Below are 27,190 nucleotides of genomic sequence, written 5' to 3'. Positions count from 1 at the left end.
ATACGCTTCAACCTCCTTAAAAAACTTTTAACTCGATTACTAACTTACCAACATTTACATACCTTGATCACAAAGTTTCTCTGTCTAGGTTTATTTAGATATTTTTTTTTTCAATTTTCTAAACAACCGTTCAATCGTATTTTCAGCATAAAATTATTTAAATCTAAGTTATGCCTGGTTGAGTATTTCTGTATTTCACTCATTACAAATATCGTTGGTCGTATGAAATTTCTTATCAATAATTGCTTCTCTAGTGTCCAAATTCCCTGAAATTTGGCCTTTTGCCCCCAAGCCTATCAAAGAAACGGTAACTTTCGAGTAACGTGTGCTGAACAATAAATGTTCTGATAAATACATATAAAAAAAATTCTGTTGAAAATAAATATCTTACATGAGGCAAAAAAATGAACAATTGTCAATTATCAGGTCTGACAAGACCCGAATGGAAAACTTTTTCCTCAAATTCCCATTAAAAAGTATTTATCGATTCGTCAAGTAAAAAAAAGAAATTAACCACTACAACGTGATTTCAACTCAATATTCTTAACAAAAAAAAATAGTGTAATAAGAAGCTGTAAAAATACGTTGAAAAGGACGTCTAAATATCTAAAATTCAATAAACAGATTTCATTCACGACCTATGATATCTGCTGTTGTGCGTAGCCAAACTCCATTTAGTTTTGAAGGATCGTAGGCAAATTTCGCAATAGGCAGCATCACCTGGTGTTGATTCATGTTTCGAAGCGATATGTCTCAGAAGAGCATGTTGAGTAGTAAAAGTAACTCCGCACAGTCTGCAGCATAAACTCGGAGGACGGTATCCCCCGAACGGCTGGTACATTGAGTCTGGAAGTTCATTCTTGAGACGCTCAACTTTTGACAGCTCCATGTTCTGACGCAGATTTGCAGAGTCTACAAATGTTATGTCTTGATTTGTACGAGGGAGCATGTTTTTCATAATTCTGTAGTTTTTTTTTTTTTTTTCATTTTTCCTTTAGTTCACATAGTAACAGAATATATTTATTGAGTATCGGAGACTTAAACCGTAAACCGAATGCCATTGCTGCGACCATACATTTTGTAACAGTTGGAAATATGAAAATTCATTAAAATAGAATTTGTCGTTCAAAAACAAAAGAAGTAAACGATAGTTGTTACCACATCGATAGTATTTTATTGACACTGCTGAAACAAAGCAAAGCACGGCTTTTTTTTCGTCCTTTTTCTTCTATATGTTGTACTTGAGTTTTCTCATCTGACACACACACATATATATATCTATATGTATTTATATGTGTATGTATATTCCATGATATATAGGATAGCTATGTTCTAAAATACATTTTTGCCTTAAACAACTCTGATCCGCATTTCTCTTACTGAAGAAATGCATTTTTTATCGTAAAAGAATTACGCTTTATAAAATCGTAACATTTTCCTTGTATTTGTTTGTTATTATTTGTGGTCTGAAAATAGGAATTTGTACTCGTATTCGATGCTGTGCGTGAAATAAAGGTAGAGCCGCTTTTGCAGTCGTTGGTGAGAAACATTGTATTCGTACTGAAAAAAGTACATGCACTGGTTAAACAATAAGCTCCTAATATTCGATAGACGCTGCCATTTTTAAATGAAATTCTATCTTGCAAATTTCTCGGGATTTGAAGTTTGCGATCGCCTTGTGTAATAACAAAACTGTTTTTTCATGGTGGCAGAACCGGTCGGATAAACGAATACAAAGCTTCGAGAAAGCGCCACTAACCGAGCGCCGCTCTACCTTTCTTCAACACTACGCGAATAACGATCGATCATCCATTTGCATATAAAGTAAAATTTTGACCAGCAATATACACTTGCAACGATTATGTTGTTGTCTTTTACCGATCGAACAAACAAAGTTTGAAAAAGTTGCAGCTTCTTTCGTGTTCTTATTAATTTTTTACTTCTAACAGGGTTATACTACGTTCGATTTGCAGCCGCAAAATTTAACTTCTTTACATACTCGTTATAACAACTACAATCCCGCGTACATATATATAATTGTATTGGGTCAGCTGTCGCTCGAATTACACAAATATCGTTTCGACAATCTTTCGCTGCGTTTGATTTACACCGAGACAAAAAACGATGATTTTCTGTTAATTAAGCAAAAATATACTAACCGGAGACGGTCGCAGAAGAAAGAATATGTCGCGTAACCTAACCAAACTTTTGATCTTACTCCAACAAAATCGTGTACAAATTTTAGGCAAAATTCTAACGCCGTATGACCTATTTCATAACATTGATGCAATTAGTGCGCTAAAGAATGAACTGTAAACAAAAAAAAAACATTATTAACATGTACACGAGAGAGGTAATTAATACAAAAAAGTAAGAAAACACATCGTGATTCCATGAACTTTCGACAAAGGTTACATACTTATGAAAATTTCAGAAACTAACATCGCGATGAGCGCAGAAGGTAAGTGCAATTATGGAGATAAATGTCATTCCTGTCAAGAGTTTTATATCATTTTTTTCCATTTTGTTTGCACTGCATGGACGGACTAAGAGATTCTGCGTTTAATTCCTGCTGTTATTTGTATCGTTTTCTTTTTGGTTATCTTTCGTGTATGTACAGTCGCATATTCATAATAAACGTATGTATACAAGAATCGTCATTCTTACATGATTATATATGATATTTTGCAATACCGACAGTAACGAATTTAATATCATGAAACATCGTCGTACAACGACATCCGCGTGTGTCAATATATTGCAAAATACTGTAGGACCCCATGACTAGAATATGTGCAGCTACTTTTCATTCGACTATTTAGTATTTTTTTTCTCTCTTTTTTTTTTTCATTTTTATTTGTCTTCTCTGTTACGTTTCTAAATATTTTTTACGTATCATCATTTCGCATGTTCGTGGATTTCATTCGACCTAACTATAAAGTACATGATATACATCGATTACTATATATAGGCATGAGAATTAATAGTGGTCTTACAATAAAACGGAAAGACGAAAAAAGGGAAAAATGTCTATATATGAAGAATATTCACGATGATCTCTCAATATTACGACCGTATGCTCATATACATAAGTAATCTCATAAAAATATGCTGGAGCTCACTGGAAATTTGATGTTTTGTCTTTTTGTCAAAATCGAATGATGTTTCGTCTCGTTGCTTTTACTTGTGGTCTGAAATGAATCCTTCGGTCTTAAAATTGTGTTTTTTTTGTAAAACAGTAATTCACGTTAGCGCGTGCGATATTAAGTACCTTTTTCGTGTTTCTTTCGTATTATTTGTTAATCTTTCGCATCGTTTATGTTTTCAAAGCGTTTTATTTACGTGTAATTTTGTGAGGAGCGTTAAGTCAGTTGAAGGGCATTTGCGAACGTTCTCGGACCCTCTTTTCGACTTTCCAATTTCTCTCAACTTCTCGTCTTACGCGCTTGTACGTTTCGCTTTGTTTTCGTTCTCTCTCTCTCTCTCTCTCTCTCTCTCTCTCTCTCTCTCTCTCTCTCTCTCTCTCTCTCTCTCTCTCTCTCTCTCTCTCTCTCTCACTCAGTTTCTCTTTCTTTCTCCTTCATCTCACATTGTCCGAACGTATGTTGACGAAGCTTTCTCAGAAGGTCTCTCTCTCTCTCTCTTTCTCTCTCGCGCGCGCGCTTTAAGAATTCAGTTCTTTTTTGGGAGTTCGGTGCCTCTGGATCGTCTTTTGCCATTGCATGTTATGTTTTAATCGCATATGACGACGGAGGTCGGTTCTACGACTGAGCGTGGTGTGACAGAGGATGCAGGTTGTCTGGTTGCGATGCACTTCGAGGTGCTGGGTCAGCGAAGCTAGGTGCTTGTAAACACTTCCGCAGATACTGCACGAAAAACGCCCTGGACCCTGCATCACCACCTGACCAGTTGTATCGCCAACATGCTTCCGTTTTCGTCCCACCCCCCCTGCAACACATCAACAGCCTCGTGTGACCCCGATTCCTCATTACAAAAATAAATAGAACCAAATGAAGGAACGAAAGTAAACGAAAGAAGAAAAAAAAAACAATTGAAATTTCAAGAAACTTTTTTTTTCAATCTCGTGACTTCTAAAAATTTTCTAATCAAACAAATGTTATGGGATTTTCAAAAGATTTTTTGCCTCTGTTAACACTGACACGGTGAGTGAACGATCCGACTGATATTGGCACATTTTTATGTCGAAATACATTTATAAATATGGTTTTTTATTTAATCGTGCAATTATCGTTCTTTCAGTCTCTCGAGGATTCAACTTTTTGTGCTTTTTTTTCTTCGATTCACCATTCCTCACATAATTTACTGATTTAAAAAATCTCTCTCGCTTCACTTGACTATTATTTTCTTTAACTTTCGAAAAATCATTGAAAAATCCTCGCCCGGAGTATTCGGCTATCCGGAAAATTACGATATCCCTAGCGGCCTCGTTTCGAATTTCGTTTTTCATCTTCGAATAATTGAAAAGTATATTGTTTTGTTCGAAAAGAAAAAAAAAAACGACTACTTCGTGCAACGAACTCGCGGAACACCGACAAAATTTGTTTCCTTCACCCGCCGCATAAGCGTCGTCGTCGTTGTTCACGTCCGATCGAATAAATTGTGTTTTTCGGCGCGTCCGAGGATATCGTAATCTTGCTCTCGTATCTTTATGATCGTGCAGCGAGCGATGTGCCGATTAACAGTGCTCACGAAAACATGCGGATCGACATAAAAAATGGCAGAATGTACATATATATGAATATTTATATACACATATATATATACACACACAGACACAAAGGATTGTCAATCGTATATTCCTACGGTATAATTGTCAAATTTTCAGGTTAGAAAGTTATAACGAGTAAGTCTTAAAGTCTACCATCACCTTAGCGTTCAAAAGACCGGTACGTATGGAGAGTACGTTCGGAAGTTTATTTTCTCCGACAATATAATAAGAGGCCGCGAGAGCGCGCTGCTCACGCAACAGCTGAAACTTCAAAGCGCAACAAGGTCGAACGGGGAAGTGTGACCAATTCGTGTTTTCGAGTGCGAACGCGAAGATTTCGTTCGACGCCAATGAGGGAAGGATAAAATTGTGTTAATTCTCAATTGTTGTTTGCTGCGTCGATTAATTTAAATTTTTAAACTTTATTCACACAGATGTTCACTTACATTATTTGCCTGCTATATAAGCCGAACATAGGGTTACTTAATACCTTAAATAGATGTAATCATCTCCGTTCGTTTATTTCACTTTTCCGATTTTGTTGTGGCTGTTTTTCATAAATAATTAACTAAAGAAACATAATTTATCGATCGTATCGACGCTGTTTAAACTAATAAATTGGCAATCTTGTACTTATTTCGTATTTTACTTTTTTTCGCTTTTGTTTTATTTTTTCTTTCATTCTTTCATTTTTTTATTGAGGAATGTGCACATTCGTTTGGTTGTAGTCGAGTTTTTATTTCCTTTTTCTTCGTTTTTATAACAAAATAACATTGAGTTTTTGATCTACCGAGGGTTACTGTACGCGTCACGAAATATATATGCAGTTACATATTTCTTTGTACGTTTTTAAACCCGTATAAAACGATCAATCGGTAGGGAACTTCGTATAAAAAAAAAAAAATAATCCTGAATAAATGACGTCCAGAAACAAATCTCTCGGTCCATAAGAAATATATATTTATGCATGTATATATAATATATCTATTTATATATTATGGTAGAGCTGGTAAAACGCAGTGAATTGTATTTTTCGTAGTTCTCTCTCCGGACTACGTTTGCCTCATTTCTTTTTCTTTCGATATAATTCACGATACCAAATGAAATATACACCAAACAAATATATCTTAAACTCGAAATACAAGCTAAACTTTGGTGGTTATTTTTCTTTTTTTTATGTGTTTTTTCCTCCTTTTATCATTATTTTCGGGGTTTTACACACGTCAAACGAATAATAATGAATTTATATGGCTACGACTGAGACACGGAACGATAATTCAAGTGGTCTGTCTATTGCCACGGTGTTTTTCTTAAAGCAAAATTGCACGTGATATTAGACTCAGAGCAACGCTCTTCTCCCTCTACACTTTTCCCCTCGAACTCCATATATTCGTAAAAATAATAAACAAATGAAAATAATAATAATCAATGGCAACAAAGAAATGGCGATAACTTGAAAACAAAAGAAAAAAATCATTCGCGACACCCGAAGAACAAAAAAAACTTGGTTACGCTCTCCTCCTGTCCTTTTTCTAACCTCCTCTCGCAGAGAAAAAACAATATTTCGTCATCGGTGGATGAAATTATAACAAACAAAAAACTCATTTTTTGGCAAGTTGGTGAACTCGTAAGAATTATACTTTATTATCATCTTGAGTAAATGTCAAAATACCATAACCGTGAAGGGTTCTCATTCGAAAATAAGAACGCCCTTCATTATTATTAGTTTGCTCAAAATTTGGCAAGGTTGATCGAGTCCTTTCTCGACCGTTTATATTTCATGTGTTTATAACCTACAAACTCATGTGCATCGCTCCCCGACCCTCCTATCCGGACTCTCCGAGTTCGATCGATTCAAAAACATTCGAATCAAAGGTCACAGTCTATTTATTTTTTGTTTTATTTTTAAACATGACTAAAACACGAATCGAAAAAATCAAAAATTGCTACTAGGGCTCTCCAGACGATTGAACAGTCGTCAATCGCGTTTGGCAGTTTCCACGACTAGTGCGAATATTCCTCCATCATTGAAAATCTAGTAATCCAAGTCGTAATCGATTATCGACGTTCATAAACGAAATGAAAAAAAAATAAAATAAAATAAAACAAATTCAATATATTTTCGTGTGAAAAATGCACATTCCTCCTTAGACTACGTTTAAGTACCGAGAAATTAGGTGACTAGAAAAACGATATCGCTCTTTATCGATCGCGTGGTCTTTGGTTGACGTCAAAAGGGCAAGATAAACAAAAAATAGTTGTAACGTAACCCAAAAAAAGTATGTTGCATGCGAAGTGTGGCAAATTCTCGTGATGTGTGTGTGGCATTTTCTTCCTTTTTGTGTAAAGGCTCGCGCACACTAACGGCGGAGCGGGCCGTATAGCGAAGCACTTGAAAATGCGGAGGGCGGCCACTAGAGGCGGGCCGGGCCGCATCGCGTCACGTCGCACTGGGAACGAAATCCCGCGCTCTTAACTTTTCGTAATAAGCGAGCTATATCCAAAATATATTACTGAGATTAAAAACTGTTTATTTTCCTTGTGCCACCGAAAAGTTGAACCGAAAGAAAATTAAAAAAAAAACGCCTCTTTTGCCAGTGTATTACATTAAAAATGCATGAAAGTAATTGAAAAAGTGCGACATGCGGCCGAGCCCGGCCCAGTGCGTGCCGGCCGTTAAAAAGCGATTCGAAAAATACGATGCGACCCGGCCTAGTGTGCGCCGGCTCGAACGGTACACATAACCCCTATTTATTAATATATACACACGCTCAAACACACGTTCACGCACACGCACACACATTCATATAGAATTAAATATAGTCATAATTTGGTACTTATATACATATGCGTACGAATGACTAGTGCGACAAGTTGGTTGCGTTTTTTTCCCTTTCTTTTCATGACTTTTCTATAAATCATAGATATTGATTAAAACGCATTCGTATTCGGTTTGACTGATAAAAAAATTCAGGCAAGACATAATACGGCGCGTATATCTTTTAGCATTAGTTTTCTTAGACGTTTTGTTTGGTTGTAGTCGTTTGAATGGTTAAAATCGTGTTGTTATCTTTGGCTGATTATTCACATTAAGGAATAGGACTAGAGGTGATTCTCTCGACGCTGCTTTCTCTAATCCGTATCGTTGTAAACGTTGGTGCGCTCGGATCGACGCTCGACGAAGTAGTATTGTTTGTGTTGGTCTGTTGGGGCTGTTGAGCGAGTGTCGTGGTTGCACCGCTCGTCGTTGTTGTCGTTGGTGTCGCCCCTGTCACATTGCTCATTAATTGGGATGGATTACGAACGTTATCTGACGTTAAACTTCCGAATCCCAACCAGCCGTGACGATTCTTTAAATGACGCTTCATGTGCGTCGTACGGCTGAGTACTTTGTGGCATACGGGACACTGTGTCGTTCCCTTATGCATGTTCATGTGTTTATACATTGAGTCCCGATTCCAAAATGATTTACCGCAGAGTTTGCACGCATGCGACGGTTGTTCGATGACCAATGTACGTGAATCTAAATCAAATAAACAATCATGCAGATTTTTCATTTTTTGGGGGTTTTTTTTTTTCATTCCTTTTTTCTTTTTGCCTTGTCTGTACGATACTTTTTTCTTTCCTCAATTGATATATGCGAAAATGGAAGAAAGGCGAGAGAGAGGGAGGGAGGTTTTTCGAGGAATTTTTCAAGAGCACTTTTCACTCTTTCCCCCCTCTCTCCCTCGATCTTTTTCTACCGAATCGTCTGCTCACTTCTTTTGGTTACAAACGCGTCCCCCTTTCTTCTGACACTGCAGCGACCTAAAATTCGTAATTCTCCTGTTTTCGGAGAGACACAACAAAGGTAGATTTTTACGTGTTGAAACAATCACTCGCTCCGCGTCACTCTTACATCGCACACTTAAATTTTTACTTTTTTTTTTTTTTTTTTTTTTTACCAAGTTTATTTTCAAGGCAATTTATTGTAAAGACAGCGTAACAATGACTTCAAACAACATCGAGAGTCTAAGAGATTCATAGAGACAAGAGTGAAGAGATAGAGAATATAAAAATACGAAACAAATAGGGAAACAAAATTACGACGACACACACGCTCACTCGGTATTTATTTCTGTTTTTTTTTGTTTTAATTTTTTTTTTTTTTCAACTTTATAATAATTGCGATCATGCTACACAAAAGTATTGAGCAGGATTTTGGCTGGCGTTTGATTAAAAAAATATGCATAATCGTGTACGAAATAAAAAAACAAAACAAGAAAAAAACCACATTTTTGTATCGTCCAACAAGGTCGTCGATCCGGGCAAAAAATCATCATAAAAAAAAAAAAAAAAAACAACGAGTTAAAAGATAAGAATTATTTTTCATCCGGATCGACGATATTTTCGTTGGAAAATCCTGAAAATGTTTATTCACTCTTTACACTCATACGATATTATATAATTAGTGTTCATGCAAACTGCAAACTGGTAATCGATTATGTACTTTTGTTTTCGTCCTTTGCATCAACGAATTAATCAATAAAACAACTATAAGAAAAACAAGTGTTCGAAAAAGATGAAATAAAAATGTGAAAAAAAAAAAAAAAACAAAAAACAAAACAAAAACATCACAAGCGTTAAAAATACGTAATTTCGCTCTCATCTCATCACTAAAATAACGTTCTGGCACTCATAATGTGTGTTTTGTCAAATTGATTCGTTCGTTCAATCTAATATCAACGTCGCGCGTTTACAGTGAACCGACAATCATGTAGCCCTTGATAATAGTATGAGCAAGTCAACTGCAAAAACAATACTTAAAATTTCCTGTCGTTGTTTATTCAGAGGGTGATATTGGATTCGGGGTTTTTTTGTTTCTCTGTGTGTTCGACATACTATTCCGTAAGCTCCTCCCGACCTCGTGATATTCGTTGAGCTTGGTTCATTCGTATAACCTCAAAATCCAGGGACAACGATTCGTAACGAAATAATTAAACATCCGTATATTCTTTCTAGAAGCATATTTTTTTGTTCGTTTATTCACAATTACAATAGTATTACGTCGTATGTTACAATACGAGGCATTCGTCACGGAACTTGACAAGCTTCCTTAAGGCTAAGCATCAGTAGCGCGAATCCGCTTCTCTCGCGCTCATGCCTCCGCCATTTTGCTGCTTATCTTTTCCACTACGACGAATTTTAGCGACTGATCCATACCCTTAATTATTAACCTACGTATGAATGGATGTCCATGCATATTTATATGTATGTACATCATAAGCTAACGAACTTTAATGACACCCTTTCGATGAAAATAATGAAGAGTTTGATCGTGTCACGAGTTGTGTATAACGGTTTTTTTTTCCAATTAATTCGACGCCCGTCCGCTCTTAAAATCCTTCTCGTATACGACGTATTTTATTTTTCACTATTATTTCAAAAGTTCGTAACGTTTTGTAAGAGAAAAATGTAAAAATAAGACTCCATTTTTAAAAAAATGCATCGCGACAATGAGGGAGGGAGGAGTGTGAAAAAGAGGGAGACAAGTAGAGCGGCAAAAGAGAGAACTAAAATGAAATAAATATCTAAAAATCGAGTACGAATGAGAATGAAGAAATAACCGGGTTCAACGAATTCCCACGTGAAAACAAAGAAAACATAATGATTTTCACTCGCTCTCACACACGCAATCGCACTCTTGCGCAGCCACACAGAACCGTGTAAAGATATATATAAAAAAAAATACGTTCGATGTCCTTGCATAAGTTTAAAAACGATGATTAATCCTTCGAGTTAGGAATTGAAAAAAATATTTTCGGGAACTTGAGAGGAGCGACTCGAAATGTCTTCGAGACAATACTGACGTTTGGAAGAGAAATAAAAAATAAACATGGTAATAAAAGCCTACGATAAAAAACGTATCGGTTTTTCGTTTTCTCGAGAAAAGTACAAAATTGGCAGCAAACCGAGTCCCCCGAATTGAATTATTTCGTAAGTACAGTTGATTCTCCGACCGGTTTTCACTTTCGATATAAAATAATATTAACATTTTAAAAAAACTGTCAATAATCACGATCATTTGTTTCACCCGAATTCCGACGAATATAAGCTTCCGATATTCAACATCGCGTGGCACCAGCAGCAGCAGGACGAATCTAATATTTTCCCGCTGTCGCTAGGTAACAAACGAATAAATACTCAACGGCTCGTAACCCATGAGAGTGCAGTACACAAATGTCAAAGTTCTCGGGATTACTGAAGTAAAAATCAACTCGAAAATATAATAAAATCCTTCCAAACCTAACGTTGAATACAAACGCCTTTCTATTGAAATTCGGGCGAATAAAGTAATCCGTCGAATACCCCTCGAAGTCAGAAATCCACGAGGTATCGCCGCCACTACTGTTCTCGGGCTTTGTTCCTGTTTAGCGACATGCGCGTGAAGTTTGCCACAAAATCCCCCGCGCGCGGCGCTCGGGACTGTTCTGCCAAACTTGACGGGCCTGTTGCCAGGCAACGAAGCTATCGGCACCACGTATGTCGCCATTTCCAAGCTCGAGGACTATTTCAACCGATTATTCTCCGGATAAAAAGGTGTACGATATTTGCGCGATTACAATTGACCTCCTAAATTGAATTATCGTACAATTTTTTCGATATATATACATATACATTCATACATATGTATATATATATATATATATATGAACTAATTCGTTTGTACCGTCGAGTCAGTACGAATTGGATCGCTCGACTAATTTTTTCTCTCGACTTCGTTTTTTGTGTTGATATTTTTATTAAGGAAATGTTTGTCTGTTTTTCTTTTTTTTTCGTGCACGAATCATACTTGAAATGATTTCGTACGTCCTTGGAGAATTCTAGAAAGCAGCCCATTTGCTTGATGTAGAACATGTGTCGCGTTTGTAACGATATTTTTTGCTTTTTGTTCATGATTTTTAGTGTTCTTTGATATCAATATATATAGGTATATATTAACGCTTTATTATCGATCAATTCCATGGCAATGTACTAGGTTGGGGCTTTTCTGTATTTGTTTTTTGTTTTTTTTTTTAGCTTTTTTTTGGACAAGAAGATCTCGCAGTTCTTCCATTACTTGACTCCATGCACATTTACCATGTGACATCGCATTGTGTACTTGCGAGTGAAGACCGCTTGACATATCGGGCAGATCGTGTCGCCTCTGTGTATACTGCGATGATGAGCAAGGGAGTCGCCGCGATTGTAGGTTTTTCCACAAACATCACATACCCAACGACCGCTCTCATCGTGAATCGTCCGCGACCTTCGCCTGGCCTCAACTTTGGTTGTAATCAGTAGTGGATCCCCAACAGTCGTATCGTAATTTGGTTCTGCGCACACAATCCAAAGTGTTTTCCCATTCACACACAAGAGCTCATTATTCTTCTTCATTTTTTATTTATTTTAATTTTAATTTTTTATTTCTCTAATTTTAGATATACAAGTGTTGTAAAATCATTGATTTGATTTGTTCTTTTTTCCTTCCTTTTATTTCTCCAGTCGTATTCTACTCGTACAAATATTTACGCATATTTCTTGTCGCATAAGTTTTTGCACGAACAGTCCACGATTAACAGAGAAAATAACAGGTTTCTATTGATCTAACGACGAACCTCTTTCTTTTTTTCTCGCCATACAACAAGTTTACGTCTATGTTAAATTCGTATCAACTATTATTGTGAGTAGCCCCAAAAACCATCCCCAACTAAGCCTTCAACCACAGAACAGTAGAGTCCTCTTTCTCTCTCACTCCAATTCGACAATGCAGCCAAATGATGTGTTTCTTTTTTGTTTTTGTTTGTTTGTTTGTTTGTTTTTTTTTTTTTTTTTTAAATTCTCTTTTGCTTCTTTATTGATGCCATAGTACGGATAGATCAAGGGAACTTTTCTCCGCAACTGCTTTCTTCACTTCGTCCTCGAATTTCGGGGGAGTGATGCAATCTTTTTTCTTCTTTTCGTTAATTTATTTTCAGACCGAATGCGAGTTTGCGTTTATTTTTTATCAATTGTTTTTTGGTTCCGAGGATATTTTTCGGTGCTCGATAAAAAAATAAAAAAAAATGAAAAAAAAAAAAAAAAAAAAAACATTACGATCGATAAGCCTGTTTCACGTTTATCGTCATCATTTCGGGATAACGAAACGAGGAGAAACTCGTGCTGCTTCGACGTTCGACTTGATCCGGATTCGACAAAACTTTCATATTCCATGAAAATCAGGACGAATTTGACGAAATTTTTTTTAAATAATCGTTTGCGAGATAAAATAATGAATTTGAAAAAAAAATCGAATTCGTTTGACGAAAACAAAACGATCGATTTAATGAAAATTCGATAACTCCGAGATTGACACGTTTGGACTCTTTGGGGATTCCTTTGATCTCAAGGAAATCAACGAAATTTAAAACTCCATTGGAAACAGAAAGTTTATTTTGGCATTTTTACACAAATTTCCGGATTGTATTTTCGAATAAAAAATGATCAACGCATTTTTCCACTCGAAAACAAGCTATTCAGGAATTTATACTAAAAATATTCTCAATTTTCACGAAGTTACAGACTCGAATAAATTTACGAACTAACGAGATCTTCGATTCTTAGAGTAGCCAAAAAATCACGATGATTTTTTCACCGCCGTTCACATCGCGAATGATTTCGAAACATTTTGAAACCCGTGGAATCGCGCGGCCTCTCGAAAAAACGATTCCAACGCGAATTTGTCAAAAGTGAATAAAAAAAATTGCATTCCATTAAAAAAAAAAAGAGGCACACGACACACATTCGTCCGTAAAAATGAGCTCAACGTATTGCATAGTGAATTGTCGTTGAGCACAGAGACTCGAGGGGGCGGGGGGATATGAAAAGAATATAAATAAACGAAAATCTTTATGGACAGTAAATATCGTTTTGTTTTAATGAATAAAGGCCCGTGAAGCGTATAATTCAATGATAATTGTGCGTACGAAGTAAGTGCAATCTCATGTCGTAAATACGACTGAAAACTCGTTGACAAATGGGGCATCTCGTTTGTCCCTTGTGTATACTGCGATGATGAGTAAGGGAGTCGCGGCGACTGTAGCTTCTCCCACAAACATCGCACACCCATTGATTCCTCACATTTTGAATCTTCACCGGTTTTGACCTCGTCTGATCTTGGCTCGTAAACGGTCGCTGATCCGGCAGAGACGTATCGTTATTCGATTCTGCGCACACAATCCAAAGTGTTTTGTCCCATTCACACACGCGCGCGCGCGCGCACACACACACACACACACACACACACAGAGAGGCTCATCGTCATTCTTGTCGATTTATTATTTCTTTTAAGGGCTTAATATTTCATTGATTATCGTTAAGTTTTTTCAAATATATAAATAAATATTTACAGTTATATCGATGCTTGGAAATAACGGAAGGGACTATTTCCCAATGTTTTTCCGCGCGTGAGATAAACTACGTTTTATTTGTAAGTATTTTAGTGAGTGAACCCAAAAACCAGCCCGAAGGAAGCCTCAAACCAGAGAAAAGAGGGTTTTTTTTCTCGGCGGTTAAAATTGAAAATATTTAAGGCCTTTGTTGCAAAATTATTCTTTATTTTTCCTCTTCAAGCACCGATCGCTCGGGGCGCGCTCGGAACAGTCTTTCACCAAGTGTCGTAGACGATCGCGCCGTTTTAACGCTTCGTGACGCGCGCAGTACTTGGAAAACGAGAATGAAAAAATCCGAAAACTTGTCGATGCCCTGGGATCGAAGGACGGTTTTTATTCGATACTTGAATCATCGGATGTGAAAAAATGTGTAACGTCAGGAAATGAAACAAACAAGTGCAAACAAAACTCATTTTTTTCGAGATTTTTGTCAACTCGGAGGCGAATATCCGGACGAAAAAACTGGCTTTTCGTCGTCCGGAATTCTTCCCTTTTCCCAATCATCGTGGATGAGTTACTCTGAAATATTTCGTGGTCGCTCATGACGTGGGAACGTCGAACGCTATCCGGGGTGGAGTTCAATATGTCGAATAACTGAATTGCAGAACGGTCGATATTTCGAAATTTTTTAAGTTGTGATATCACTTTGGAGGAAAATAAGTAATTCGAAATTCTTATTCCCGATCGACTATTCAGCAGATTGCGTGTTTAATCAAAAATTCCTCCTTCGAATTCGTTTTCATTTCGAATGCAATTTTAACAGACCGTCCGAATGTCAAAAGTTCATATTTTCGAATTCAAAATGGAGAGTAATTGTTTTACAGACGGACCAGAATATAGAGCAGCAAAAAATCGAAAGAGAATTTTTCGAGCCTATAAAACTTAGATATGCGGAATAGCGATAGCTCGAAAAGGCGAAAGTCAAATTGGCGATGTTTCAAATTAGAGATCACCGGTCTGAGTAAGTGAGTGAGTGGGACGCGTGTATTTGGAGCGCCACTGCATTTTTTTATTTTGATCGATCGACTTTCTAACGTTTCGCTATTTTGAATGTTCGACTTTTTGGTGTTTCAGTATTTAAACCTCAGTAATATTTGGTCTTTCGTTATTATATTTTCAAAATTGTGAATTTTCACAGTCTCGCTGACCGTAGTAATTTATGAATGGAAAGAGTGATAGTCGAATTTTCGAAAAATCGATATTTTAGTCATCGTCCTATGGGCGATTGTTACATTCTATTTTCGATGTAAACGTGCTTCGAACCTTACAGTTTCTGCTTTATTTATTTTCGGCATTGAAAGCTCTAGTCGAATCTATCTGTCTCCATATTATCGTTGAAAGTTTACAAACCCGAGATTTTAGCTGTTCGAAATTTTAGTCATTCCAACATTTGATCCCCACCCCCGCATCTGCAGTTTCGGTCGGCAATGAAACACATTTTCTCACACAAACTATAAATTTGTCCAAACTATTCCCAGGAAATTTTAACTCCGACGGAATTTTGGTACATTAATTTGCTCGATTGCACCGCACTTCGCTCGCTTCGCCCACCGACTTTTGCAGTTTTCACGAATTTTGACTTCCTATGAAAAAAATACTCGTTGCCCCCCTCGACCAGAATATTCTTCCCCGAAATACACGAAGTTCGTTCCGGCCAACAAATTTGTAATCTCAGTGTCACTCGAAGTGTTGTGAGAATCGTTAAAAAAAATGTTCAACGACAATTCCAAAGGGAATTTCAATGTTTGCGCAATAAATGTCTCCTCATGTCGTACATGCGACTGAAAATTCGGTTGCATATCGGGCAGGTAGTCTCGCCTCTGTGAATACTGCGATGATGAACTAGCGAATCGCTACGAGTGTAAGCTCTTCCGCAAACATCGCAGACCCAACGACCTTGCTCGTCGTGAAGCCTCCGCAACCTGCTTCGTTTGACCTGAACACCGGAAGCTATCAGTAGCGGGTCCCCGACACTCGTATCGCTACTCGGTTCTGCACACACAATCCAAAGATTTTTCTCATTCAGAGACGGAATTGACCTGGTGCTCGTTCTTCCAATTTTTTGTCTCATCGAGGCATGACAAAAAACCAGACATTTTTTTCAAGCAACGAATTTGAGATTTTGACTGGATTTTAAAAAATTCACAATTTTCTAATGCCATGGAATCCCAACGCGGAGATTGCCAAGATTTACTCGACGTTCGGCCAATAATTTATCCAAATATTAAGCGCGTTCGTGCCCATGGCCGATGGGAGCAAAATGTGAATTTACGTTTCTCCATCGCTCGTGCATTTTGAACAATTAAAAATTGTACATCGCGAGCTTCTCGCCGAGCTACTTTCTCTCGAACTATTGATCGCTGTGCTTGCAAAAAAAACCCAACGGAAAGAGAAAAATTGAAAAAAATCGTCGCACCCAAATCCGAATATTTTTTATTAAAAACCTCAGAAAACCGGCATATTCGCGTACACGGTAGCGCGGCGGGGCTTGCTCCGACTTTTTCTTTATTTTTTTCCACACGAAGCGTCGCTCCTCGAGCTCTCAAATAAAAATGTCAGACTTTAAACTTTCCTCGCCCGTTTCATCATTTATTTCGTTCTCCATCGACTCGGTTCGCATAACTCAAATTGTAGAGTTAATTTACTGAAAATCGGGGCGGGAACGAAAAGCTGAGATCGGTGGAATCGTGACGAGTGCTTTAGCCGGGGGCAGAGGGAGACAAAAGTACGATTATAGAGCAGAGTAATTGATTCTCGTTTCCACACTGGCTTTGTCGAGTGAAACAATGATTTTTTATTCAGGAAATTCCTGCTGATGACACATTAAAGTTTAATAAAAAACTAATAGAGAGCGAGGTAGAAGTAGATTGAGAGGACGAAGGAAACGGCTGATAACAGCGACACTGAAATCACAATGATCGTTCGCAATCACTTTAGTGAATACTGAACAATTCGATTTTGAGTCGTAGTTAAGTACGATCGTACGATACTTAAAATCTATCCTAAATAAAGCGAATTCATTGAGCTTTGCTCCACAATAAATGTTCCATCGATAGATTCGGGGGTACAAAAACATGGTGAATCCGTCGAGGGTGAAGAAATGACGAAATGAACCGTTTCGTCTGACCACGTAGCGAATAATCGTCATGAAAATTGAGCATTAAAAGTCGCATCTCCCCGACGAGAGTGTCGCAAAATATATGGGAAAACTGTCAAGTTTAAATGGTTTTTGTTTGTTTCTTTTTTGTTTGGTTTCTCAAACGGTACAACTCGTGAGGATCGAAGGGCACCGATTCGCTTAGAATTATTTATCGAATTTCAATTCATCGTCGGCGGTGAGGGAGCACTTGTGTATACGCGACAAATGGATTCTCATGTCATAGCTACGATTGAAAACTCGCTGGCAAATTGGGCACTTGGTTTGTCCCGTGTGCAAATCCTTATGGAGGATTAAGGAGGTTCGATGCTTGAAAGTCTTCCAACAAATAGTACAACGAAACAATGATTCTGTATTGGCGGAGCATTGATCGGAGTCATCGCTTAACGAGGTACTGAAATCTCCGATGGCACCGGTAAAAGCAACGCCCTCGGTATCCTCTCCACGCTCTACAAATAAACACAAAATACCAACTCTGTGTATATCAATTCTTCGCAATTTAAAAGGCTAAATAAAAAGGCGAATTATCGCTCCTGATCGTTTCCTTATCGTCAACTAATGTCGATGAGAGAGCTCTATTTACAAAAAGTGAAAGGGAAAAAAAGATTTGATGAAAAATAAATAATTCAATTGACAAAATAGAGAAGAGAAAGCCCGGTGTGTAACGAACACAGAGACAGAGATCGTTGAGAGTAAACTCGTGTACCAAGGTCCAAGCACTTGAGACCCAAATTTCCAAGAAAAAGTAACCAAAAATCCCTGAACCATTACGAAAGAGAAAAGAGCAATTTTCTTCATTTTTTTTCTTCACTCATAGCGATGATTATTTGAAAAAAGATTTAGTCCATCCGAGAAACGAAAGAATCTCGAATTTTTCGCCTTTTTCAAAGTTTCGTCGATTCGTGTGGTTGAGAAAAGGACTGAAAACTGCTGTTACAACGTTTGCTACAAACGGGCACGCGAGACTGAAACCAAATCTGATTTTAACTTGATCGTTGTGATTAGCGCTCGTTCGTTTTGACAAAAAAAATTATTAGTAACACAAGTTTTGGGCTCTCAGCAAAGAAACAGTGAAAAGTTCCATCTTCGATCAATCGGCCGGCGAACAAAAGTATTTTTCAATCGTATAAATACAAGTTCAGAGATTTTGCACGATACAAAGATAAATATTTAGTTTATAAACAATATTCGGGATTGTTTCAAACGGTTTTTTCAACAAAATATTTTTCAATTTTCGTATTTTTAATCAAACTATCGGCAATTGTTACATTGAAAAAGGTTTTGAGCACCGGAGCTCCGACTCAAAGGACTCAGACACCCAAAAAGATGAAACCAGTAATTATTAAAGAAAACAGAATTTTCGTAATTACTTTTCTTCGGCCCTCTTTCGTGCTTTCTTTGAATTGTCTTCCGGATAAAAGCTCAAATACTTCAATTTTCGATCATTGCTCGAGTCAAGATAGAAAACAAAAATTCTTACCCAAACAAAAAATTGATTGAGTTTTCTCCCTAGTGTATTTGTACTTATTTAAATCGACTTATTAATGCAAGGAGAACAAACTTATGTGATAATTGAGTATTTCGGGAACGTCGATATCGTTCGTCAGTGTTCTCACTACCGCTCTAATATTGCAACTCGAAATTCTATTTAACGTTCTAGTTAACGTAGGAACAGCTATGTAAATAAAAACACATAATTCTTCCCGGTAAATTTTCCACATTGAAAGCGTAGCAGCGAGCGTACTCGTAATTGGAGAACTGAGCTTGGTCGTGTCTCGATCAGTCTAAAGGTTCGATAAAAATGAATTTCCATTAAATTATCAAGTTCAATGAGATCGTAGTAATTAATATCGATAGAAAAATAATGAACATTTGACAGAAACTCAAAACTTTTAACCGGACGAAGAAATGCCCTGAATAATTTTTCCCCCTTCGAATTCCTTTCGTACTAAATACCGAATAAAAATGCTTTCAGTTGAGTCGAAGTAAAAATGGACGGAGAACGATAGTGTCGATTCAAAGAGTATGAACCAAAAAATGGGGTGATTCGATAAAAAAAAAAAAATTTGGAAATCTCAATAAAACGTTGGTGAGCACGAGAAACAATGAAATTAAGGAAAAAACGAGAAGAGTCATTCGGAAAATTGGCAACGGTCGTCTCAAGAGACTGCCTGTTAAGTATGCACCCTCGAATTACTCCAACGTATCCATATTGCCTGAGTATTTTTGAGCATTGACCCCACAAGTATTCAACAGCGCATTTTTGAGCTCGATAGTACGATATAATTTAAAAACAGGCCAACTAAAAAGGTCGCGCCTAAAGCCTCGAACGATTTTCCATAAAACGAAGTCGCGTTGTTAATTTATAATTTGTGGGTATCAGTTGAGTATTATATTCTCGCTTGTCTTCTCGTTTGTCCGTCTGTACGTTGTTCTTCCTTGTTGTCATTTGAGAGATAAAAAATACGGCACGGGTCGATGAGGTTGGTGCTATGGAGGTGGAATATGAGGTATAGCTCGTAGCTCGTGAAATTCAGCGAAACAAGGCCACCGGCACAAACAGGTATTGCAGGCCCAACATTTGAAGCGTGTCTGTCTGAGCTTGCCACGTGACGTGAATATTCCTCGCCTCTTGCAGTGTACACATACTTTTCCATGACCATTTGCTTTGCTGAGGCTATGGGGCTGACCAGATACGTACGTTATTCCTCCTGAAGAAAATTGTCCACAATCTTCGGTTAGTCATATCTTACAATGTTTTCTCATGTGCACATGCAATTCGAGGCAACCATTAGTAACGTTTTTGTGTGTTGTACTTGTTTCTTTACTCTTACGATTTTTTTTCGTTTGCTTTTGTTTGTATTTTTTTATATTATATATTTTTTTTTTTCATAGAAATTTCATCTGTGTGTGAGCAATTCCCAGCACCAACCCCGTAGCCGTAAGCCAGTCTAGATATAAAGATTTTTTAAAATGAAATATTAAATGAAATTTTACGAAAGAGAATGTAAGAATGAAACGAGCGACCAATAGCCACGATGATATAGCATTGCCAGGTGCTAGTTCAATGTGATCGCCTATTATGTTTGACAATTTTCACTTCCGGTATTTAAGTTTCTTTTCTACTCCCTCTCCGCCATTTGTATTTTCATAATTTCCATAAATAGTCAATCTGGGTGTGTATTCATGTCCGAACAGAAAAGAACTTTGTTTCGTTGTTCTTCGTACGAGCTTTTTATCACGTAGAATAATCGTTGTTCTCCGACGTGTTGGCTCTTCCGTTCGACGAGAAGAATGTTGAATCCGGTGCGGGGACAATCAGTTCTTCGATTTTCAATCAATTTCCCGTGTCTTAAATTTTCGTTTCTCAATCCTTTAGCTTTCCTCCGTGTCCGGGCGAATATCGTGTGTGCTGTTTTTGTCTTCTCCTCGATAGACCGGAGTCGAAACTTTTTCCATTGTGCGCGTCCACGGCGAAACTCGTCGGTGAATGTTTTTCAGCGTTTCTCTTTCGTCGACGAAATAATAATTCGGTCCGTTGGTGTGTGCGTGTGTGTGTCTGTGTGTGTGTGTTTTTTTTTCTTTTGATTTCGCATTAAGAACAAACGAGAGAGAAAAAAATTACATTTTACGTAATTTAGAATATTATACGTGGGCTTAAAATGGCTTCTATTAAACCCTTAATATATGGTTTGCAGTGCAATTTCTGAACGTGGATTCGGTTTACAGTTTTAGTTTCATTCCGCAAATAGATACTGACTGAGGCGCCTCCGTTCTTTTTCGTTCGATCATTTAAAATGTTCCGTTTCATTTTCTTGTCATCATCGGTAAAGAACAAGAGAGTTCATGCTTTTTTTTTTTTTTTTTTCGTCAATTGCCCTGGCTTTTCGTTCCTCCTTTTCATTTTTAACTCGTTACTTACCTACGGATTATCAAATAATCTGCGTTGAAGATTTCTTTCGTTTTTGTTTATTTTTTTTTTTTTTCCAATTGATTAACAAACAAACAAGAGTAGCACGATGGAGAAAAATTGTTTGGCTGGAAAGTATGACAGATTGCTTTTTTACCATGCCGGAAAATCATGAAATAAAAGGGGGGAAAAAAAAGAAGAAAATAAAAATGTATAAATAAAAAAAAAAAAACAAAACAAAACAAAAGAATTTCGATGCTACGACAAAACCGTGGCCGCCACCGCACAATCAACCGCCACCAGCCCTAAATCGAATCCTCGATGCAGGAGAATTCGTCGTGAAACCATCCGATCGGCATGAACTTTCGTAGCAAAATTTTCCCACCACGAAATATCACGTGGCAAGTAAAATAATGTTTTTCCTCATTTTCAGCTTCAAGCGAAGACTCAAATTTGAGTTTTCGTGTAAAAATATTCACATATCCGCGCTCTTTAACCTTCGTGTCTTTTTAGTCAAAAGAAATAATAATATTTTGAAGCAAAAAAAATAAATATAGAGAAATGGTTTTTAACACAAAGAAAGAAAGTAGTCGTGAATCTATCAAAGTTTCGAAAGGAACATAGATGATTGTCGGCACACATAGAGCACTTGGCAATGCTTACTAATAACTACAGCTCAACCTACACCCGAGTGCCTCTGTATACCGCAACGTTGACATCCAAAATTTAGAAGAAGAAAAATAACACCATGCACGCTTTACACTAAAAAAAATGCATCTTCAACAATCAGTGGAAAGAGAAGAGATTTTTTCATTGATATTCGTTGTTGTTGTTGTTGTTGTTGTTGTTGTTGTTGTTGTTGTTGTTGTTGTTGTACAAAAGAAAGAATCACCTTGATGTATCCAGCACATTCTCACATTCATGAAATTCGTTAACGAGGTTTTCGAGAGCTGGGATGCAGAAAGGTTGAAAGAGAATATAGTTTTCGTGGGTTTAATAAAAATTCGAGTATTTTTTCCATTAATTTAGAAAAATGATTCAATCGGAAACAATCGTTTGTCCGTTTGCTGCAACCGAGCCCGCAAAATCCTCGAATTAAGTATAAAATCCTCGAGGGGGAAGCTCCGAATTTTGTAGATTTTTGTGCGTCACTAATTATTTAACTCGAAATGTTAATAATTATTATTTGCTACCTTTCACCCAATTTCTCGCAGATAGTTATTTATCGTATGCGGTGTATGAATAATGCAAAAGCTGCGCGGGCTACTGCGCTGTTATACGATTAAGTTGGAAAAAAATTAATGAAGATAAACAAAAAAGAAGGTACTTTATCAAAAGATGAGTTTTTGGTCACTTTTTTCTAGTGAAAATAAAGAGAGAATACATATTTCCCGTAAATTATCCGGCAAAAGGTCGGCTTGTGGAGATCACGAAGCCTGCGAGAGCCTTCAACGATCCGAGGAAAATCGTTTTTTTTCTTCGTTATCCTCGATCTTTTATTTTTTCAGGGAGAAATTATTTTTTTTCGTTGTTTCTGTACCCAACGTGCACAAACTTTCCTCCTGCGTAGAGTCGAAAAATAGTGCGGCAGAGCGGAAAAGAAAAATCGGTAGTGCGTAAGACGAAATCTCAGCTTTTCATTTTACTTTCAAAGTCCCAGAAAAGTTTTTACATCCCTTTACCATCACGTTTATGTTCGTGCAATTATTGGGTACAAAATTTGGTTTGCCATCTGCAGAACTGTACTCGTTCGATGCATGCTTTCTCAATAATTGGACCAAAACAACACGAGTTTGTGGAAATTTTCTCATTTCTTCTCAGAGCTCGTCAATCTGCAGCTGGCAAGGATGGATTTTTCGAAAATATTCATTCGTCACTCACCCTGTGCTGCTTCCTGTCCTAGCCTCTCTCCTGATGTGCCTGGCTTCGATAGAAGATGTCCTATAAAATAAAAATATCATTCATTATTCATTTTTCATGGCAATACAACTTTCTGAACTCCATTCGCTTTTTTTAGTCCCCCCTTCACTTGGAAAAAATTATCGAGTGGACTCGATCGTCCAAGATAGCGTGAAATTGTTTTCCTATGGAATTTTTATTCAATTTTTATAATACCAAAGAAAGCAAAAGATTTTGCAGATTTATTTCAATTGCCATGTCCACGAGTGGGGAAGTTTGTCAAAAAATGCGGATCTTGACCACTCAGAATTTGCAGATTTCAGTAAGTTCTCACGCGTACATTTCTGTTGAAAACTTTCGAGGCAAAAGTTCGAAAAAGTTTCGAAGCTGCTTAACCGCCAATGCATTCAACGAAAATGAATAGAGTTTTGAGAGAGAGCATTCTAGCTTCATATCGCTTTTTGCTAAAATTTTCCAAGATTTTTTTTTACGAGTATGTTTTTTTTTCAAAATCATCGTCGTTGGAGAGTTAACTTGTGAACGGAACGGTGACGAGAACTTAAAAAGTGAAGCTGATTCATAATTTCCCAATTATTCAATAGCGAGCTGACCAAAGGTCTGAAAAACATACGTGTTTCAGGAAAACTATACAAGTTCATGCAAAGATAATGGAAAATCGAAACTTTTGATTGTGAGGTTTAGAATTTAAAAATATCGTAGAAAAATCGACCCACATCCGCGTCCAGATTATTTTTGGACCCACGACGTTATTGTGAAGAGTCGACGAAATCATATTCATCGAATCCTTAAACATAGATTCTGATAGCCTGTGTAATTTCCATAAATTGTTTTCTTTACAACTATTCCACGGATCCAGAAAGTAGATGTACAGTGTATTTTTCGTAATAATTTCAAATTCCTTAAAGCTAAAATGTTCAATTTTATGAACAACAAAATCGTTACTCCACGAATTTTGTCATCAATTATTCCTCAAAAAATATGAAGAATCCCCATAGGCAATGCTCTACATTTCTATCATTCGAACGATCTCATTTTTTTTTCATTTATAATATATGTGAAGTGATGTCGACAAATGAAAGACACTGGAAAACTCCATCAAGGAGTTGCTTGAGAAAAATTAAGTTGGACGTTGCTCTCTCTTCATTTATTGCTTTCACGAGGAGCTTCTATTTCCCTCAAAATTTCATTTTTTTTCGAAAAATAGAAATTGACTTCTGAACTATTTCTCTCCGATTTACGTAATCGATCCTTCAAGTGTACTTCAAGGGTCCTTCAAAGTGCACTTAGGCTTGGGAATCTCTGCTTAGGTGGATTGAAAATTACAACAGAATAGTAAGGTTGATATGTTTGATATGTGCGAATTGGATTAAAAAAGAAAAAAAGCCAGAAAAAATATTGTCTTACCGATATCCGTCGATGCGCGCTTTCCTTCGAGTACATCCGTTTGATTAACCGAATAGAAAGTCTGGCTGATGTCTGGTTTATGTTCATGTTCAATAGTATTCGAGGTTGTTTCTTCAGCTACCAATTTGTTGACTGAACTGTCGCCGGCGTTTTGTTCTTCGTAACTACAACTACTGCCATCTTGTTCCATGTACTCGGGCATTTCTAGTTTGAAATTTGGCATGAGTGGTATTATTTCAACGGGATCGGATCCCGAAGCGTTTGCCTGATTATCAGTTGTTTTTTCGCTGTCCTTTGTCGTATTCGCGTTATTTTCACGTTGTGATTTGTCCGCATTTAGACTACGATTCTCACGGCATTTCCGTCGCTTCGTGGGTGGCGTGGCTTCGGATTGTACATCAACCGACTGGAAGGGCAAGGGGGAGGAGGGGGATTTATTGCCCTTGCTGTTCGTCATTGGTTTGCCGGCCGCGTTTTGTAGTTGGACTTCGGGTTCATTAGGAATTTCCACATCATCCTGATTCGGAAAAATAACGAATATCGAGTCAAGGTCGTTATGGATCGAAATTATTCCTGTTTTCTCATTAAAACAAATTGAGTATTCAAATAATTTTCTTCCTTTTTGCTGTCGCTTTTTTTCAGTTTATTCCAAGAAAGTGACTCATGCGTACCTCAACTATACTATCGCTATCTTTTCCAGTGCCGTCAGTCAGCCCTTGTACCGCCAGAAGTTCCGCAGTTGTCAAAAAACTGGCTAACTGCTCCTGTACAACGTTGACTTCTCCCTGGTACATGAAGTCAACGAGTGCCGCGAGATCATCAAATTTTACATTACGAAATATGATAACTGGATGTTGACAAGGATTCTCCTGAAAAAGAAAAGAATATGTCAAGACATTTATATTCCGTCTAATTTTACCCATGATTGACTCTTTAGCGTTCAAAATACCCTCAAGAAAATTGATACATGCTAATGCAGAATAGAAAATAGTTTTCCTAGTTTTCTAAGGCTTTCCAGTACTTGGGATGTTCATAGATTATATAATATTTCGATCATCGTTATGGATTCACACAAAGTCTAGAACATTTTTTGGGCACTAAACCTTTCCATTTTTGAACGTGTTATTCGGGAGATTGAGCTGACTATTAAGAACCTTTTTGTAAAAATAAGAGCAAGAAATAGTTTTGATGACAATTGAAAAACTAGAAATTCAGAAAAAATGTAAGAGTCAATTGTACAAATTTTTCATCACCATGGAATTACAAATGGAAATCTCTCATGGTTTTTGCTTGTGAAATAAACTTTATTTTGCAAAATGTTATACTTGAGATCACAATTAGAAATAGAATGTTTCAGGGAGTTTTTTTGAATTTCATTTCATGTATATCTGATTGACCATCATTGCAGCAAAACTTCTGACTTCTTTTTAGAAATTTTACCTTGAACAAATCCCGGAAATATGTACTACACGCAGAAAGCAACATTTTGTGGGCCCTGATGCGTTTTCCCTCACAGCTGAGAGTGACGTCGACGAGGTCTTCGTCGGTGCGCAAAGTGTCAAAGGCGCAAGTTATGTGTTTGAGATAATTGTTCCATCTGAGGGAGAACTGTTGACTGGAACCCATGCTGCTGTACTGAGAATCAAAAATACACAGAATTTGAAAAATCATGATAAATATGTGTAATCCAATTGAAGTATTTCTTTTCAAAAAAGATCGTTCGATGTTTAAATTGTTTAAACAAAATAAAAGTGAACGTTTATTTGAAATTCTTACGTTGGGGAGGCTCGGATAAATTAAAGTTGAATGTGCGTGCGGTTTGGTGGGTCGATTAAACGATCTCCCCCGTATCCACTCGAAGAAATTGTCAAACACGGCGCTTATTCGGCAAGCTCGAAATCAAGCGTCCTAACAATACGATACCCTTTTCAATGATAGTCCTTTTTTTTTGTTTTTTTAATTGTAACGTGAGAATTATGGTCCTCATTCGTTTATTCGATTTATGCAGTAATGTAAACAGTATTTTTCACTCGTTACAAGTTTTCATGGCACCAACGAGAATTCACTTTGCGCTTTGCTCACTCTCCCACCCCCTTCTCGCCCTCTTTTTAAGCTCAAACACCCTATCACGTTTTTTAATAACGTTCACTAATCGCAACTGCGTATCATGTAATTCCACGCTCATTACTTCGATCCTCGTTTGTTTATTGCTAATGGACTACCAATTGGTGGGGGTTTATTGCCGAGGATTTCCTTTTTATGAATTAGACTTTTACGACCGAGTGACAGATGGGAGCCATTTTCCTTCGGGAAAACGCGTAAGATGCGCAAGAAAGGACCAAGTCTCGATACAAGCCACGCACGATGCGTGGGATCTCTCTTTCTCTCTCACTCCCTCCTTCGTTGTCGTCGAGGTACCTTAAGCTTGATACACACCGGCGACGAAACTTCCCCCACTCACTATCGATCAAACAGTCGGTAATGTAAAATAGTGCACTTTTTATTTCATTTTTTTTGAAATTCATAATTTTCTACCGACCCGGAGATTAATTTTGAGGCCGATTTTTCCTATGATAACCATGACGATATATCAACGGAACAAAAAAATATTAAAAACCTGA

The 27,190-nt window shown here is 37.3% G+C and overlaps 1 protein-coding gene and 1 long non-coding RNA gene across 11 annotated transcripts; one reads left to right on the top strand and one right to left on the bottom strand.

Moving 5' to 3' along the window:
* Positions 1 to 79: 79 nt before the first annotated feature.
* Positions 80 to 26,912, bottom strand: LOC122411084 (protein bric-a-brac 2-like). 10 transcript variants are annotated; one of them, XR_006261074.1, is made up of 7 exons: positions 26,346 to 26,911; positions 26,010 to 26,204; positions 25,241 to 25,438; positions 24,570 to 25,086; positions 23,127 to 23,186; positions 3,272 to 3,948; positions 1,152 to 3,191 (listed from the first exon to the last, which is right to left on the bottom strand). XR_006261074.1 is itself a non-coding variant. In XM_043419620.1 (6 exons), exons 2-6 carry the CDS (start codon positions 26,193 to 26,195, stop codon positions 632 to 634), a joined length of 1,242 nt encoding a protein of 413 aa, XP_043275555.1. In that variant the 5' UTR covers positions 26,196 to 26,204; positions 26,346 to 26,911; the 3' UTR covers positions 80 to 631. The 10 variants fall into 10 exon arrangements, 9 of the variants coding, with proteins under 9 accessions (XP_043275555.1, XP_043275554.1, XP_043275552.1 ...); XM_043419620.1 differs by lacking the exons at positions 1,152 to 3,191; positions 3,272 to 3,948 and adding an exon at positions 80 to 912; XM_043419619.1 differs by having other exon boundaries at positions 1,152 to 3,948.
* LOC122411090 (uncharacterized) lies at positions 19,915 to 25,891 on the top strand. Its single transcript, XR_006261080.1, has 2 exons — positions 19,915 to 20,072; positions 25,270 to 25,891. It is a non-coding gene; the product is annotated as an uncharacterized lncRNA (long non-coding RNA).
* Positions 26,913 to 27,190: the final 278 nt, after the last annotated feature.

The sequence above is a fragment of the Venturia canescens genome, chromosome 5 (assembly GCF_019457755.1).
Source record: "Venturia canescens isolate UGA chromosome 5, ASM1945775v1, whole genome shotgun sequence".
Classification (NCBI taxonomy): Eukaryota; Metazoa; Arthropoda; class Insecta; order Hymenoptera; family Ichneumonidae; genus Venturia; species Venturia canescens.
This window is presented reverse-complemented; position numbering and strand designations above follow the sequence as displayed.

Excerpts from the sequence above, each read along its gene's own strand:
- LOC122411084 (XM_043419617.1), bottom strand. The coding sequence starts at position 26,195 with ATGGGTTCCAGTCAACAGTTCTCCCTCAGATGGAACAATTATCTCAAA. Across the intron at positions 25,439-26,009 it reads ATTTCCGGGATTTGTTCAAG|GAGAATCCTTGTCAACATCC; the intron begins GTAAAATTTCTA and ends TTTCTTTTTCAG. Across the intron at positions 25,087-25,240 it reads ATAGCGATAGTATAGTTGAG|GATGATGTGGAAATTCCTAA; the intron begins GTACGCATGAGT and ends TTTCCGAATCAG.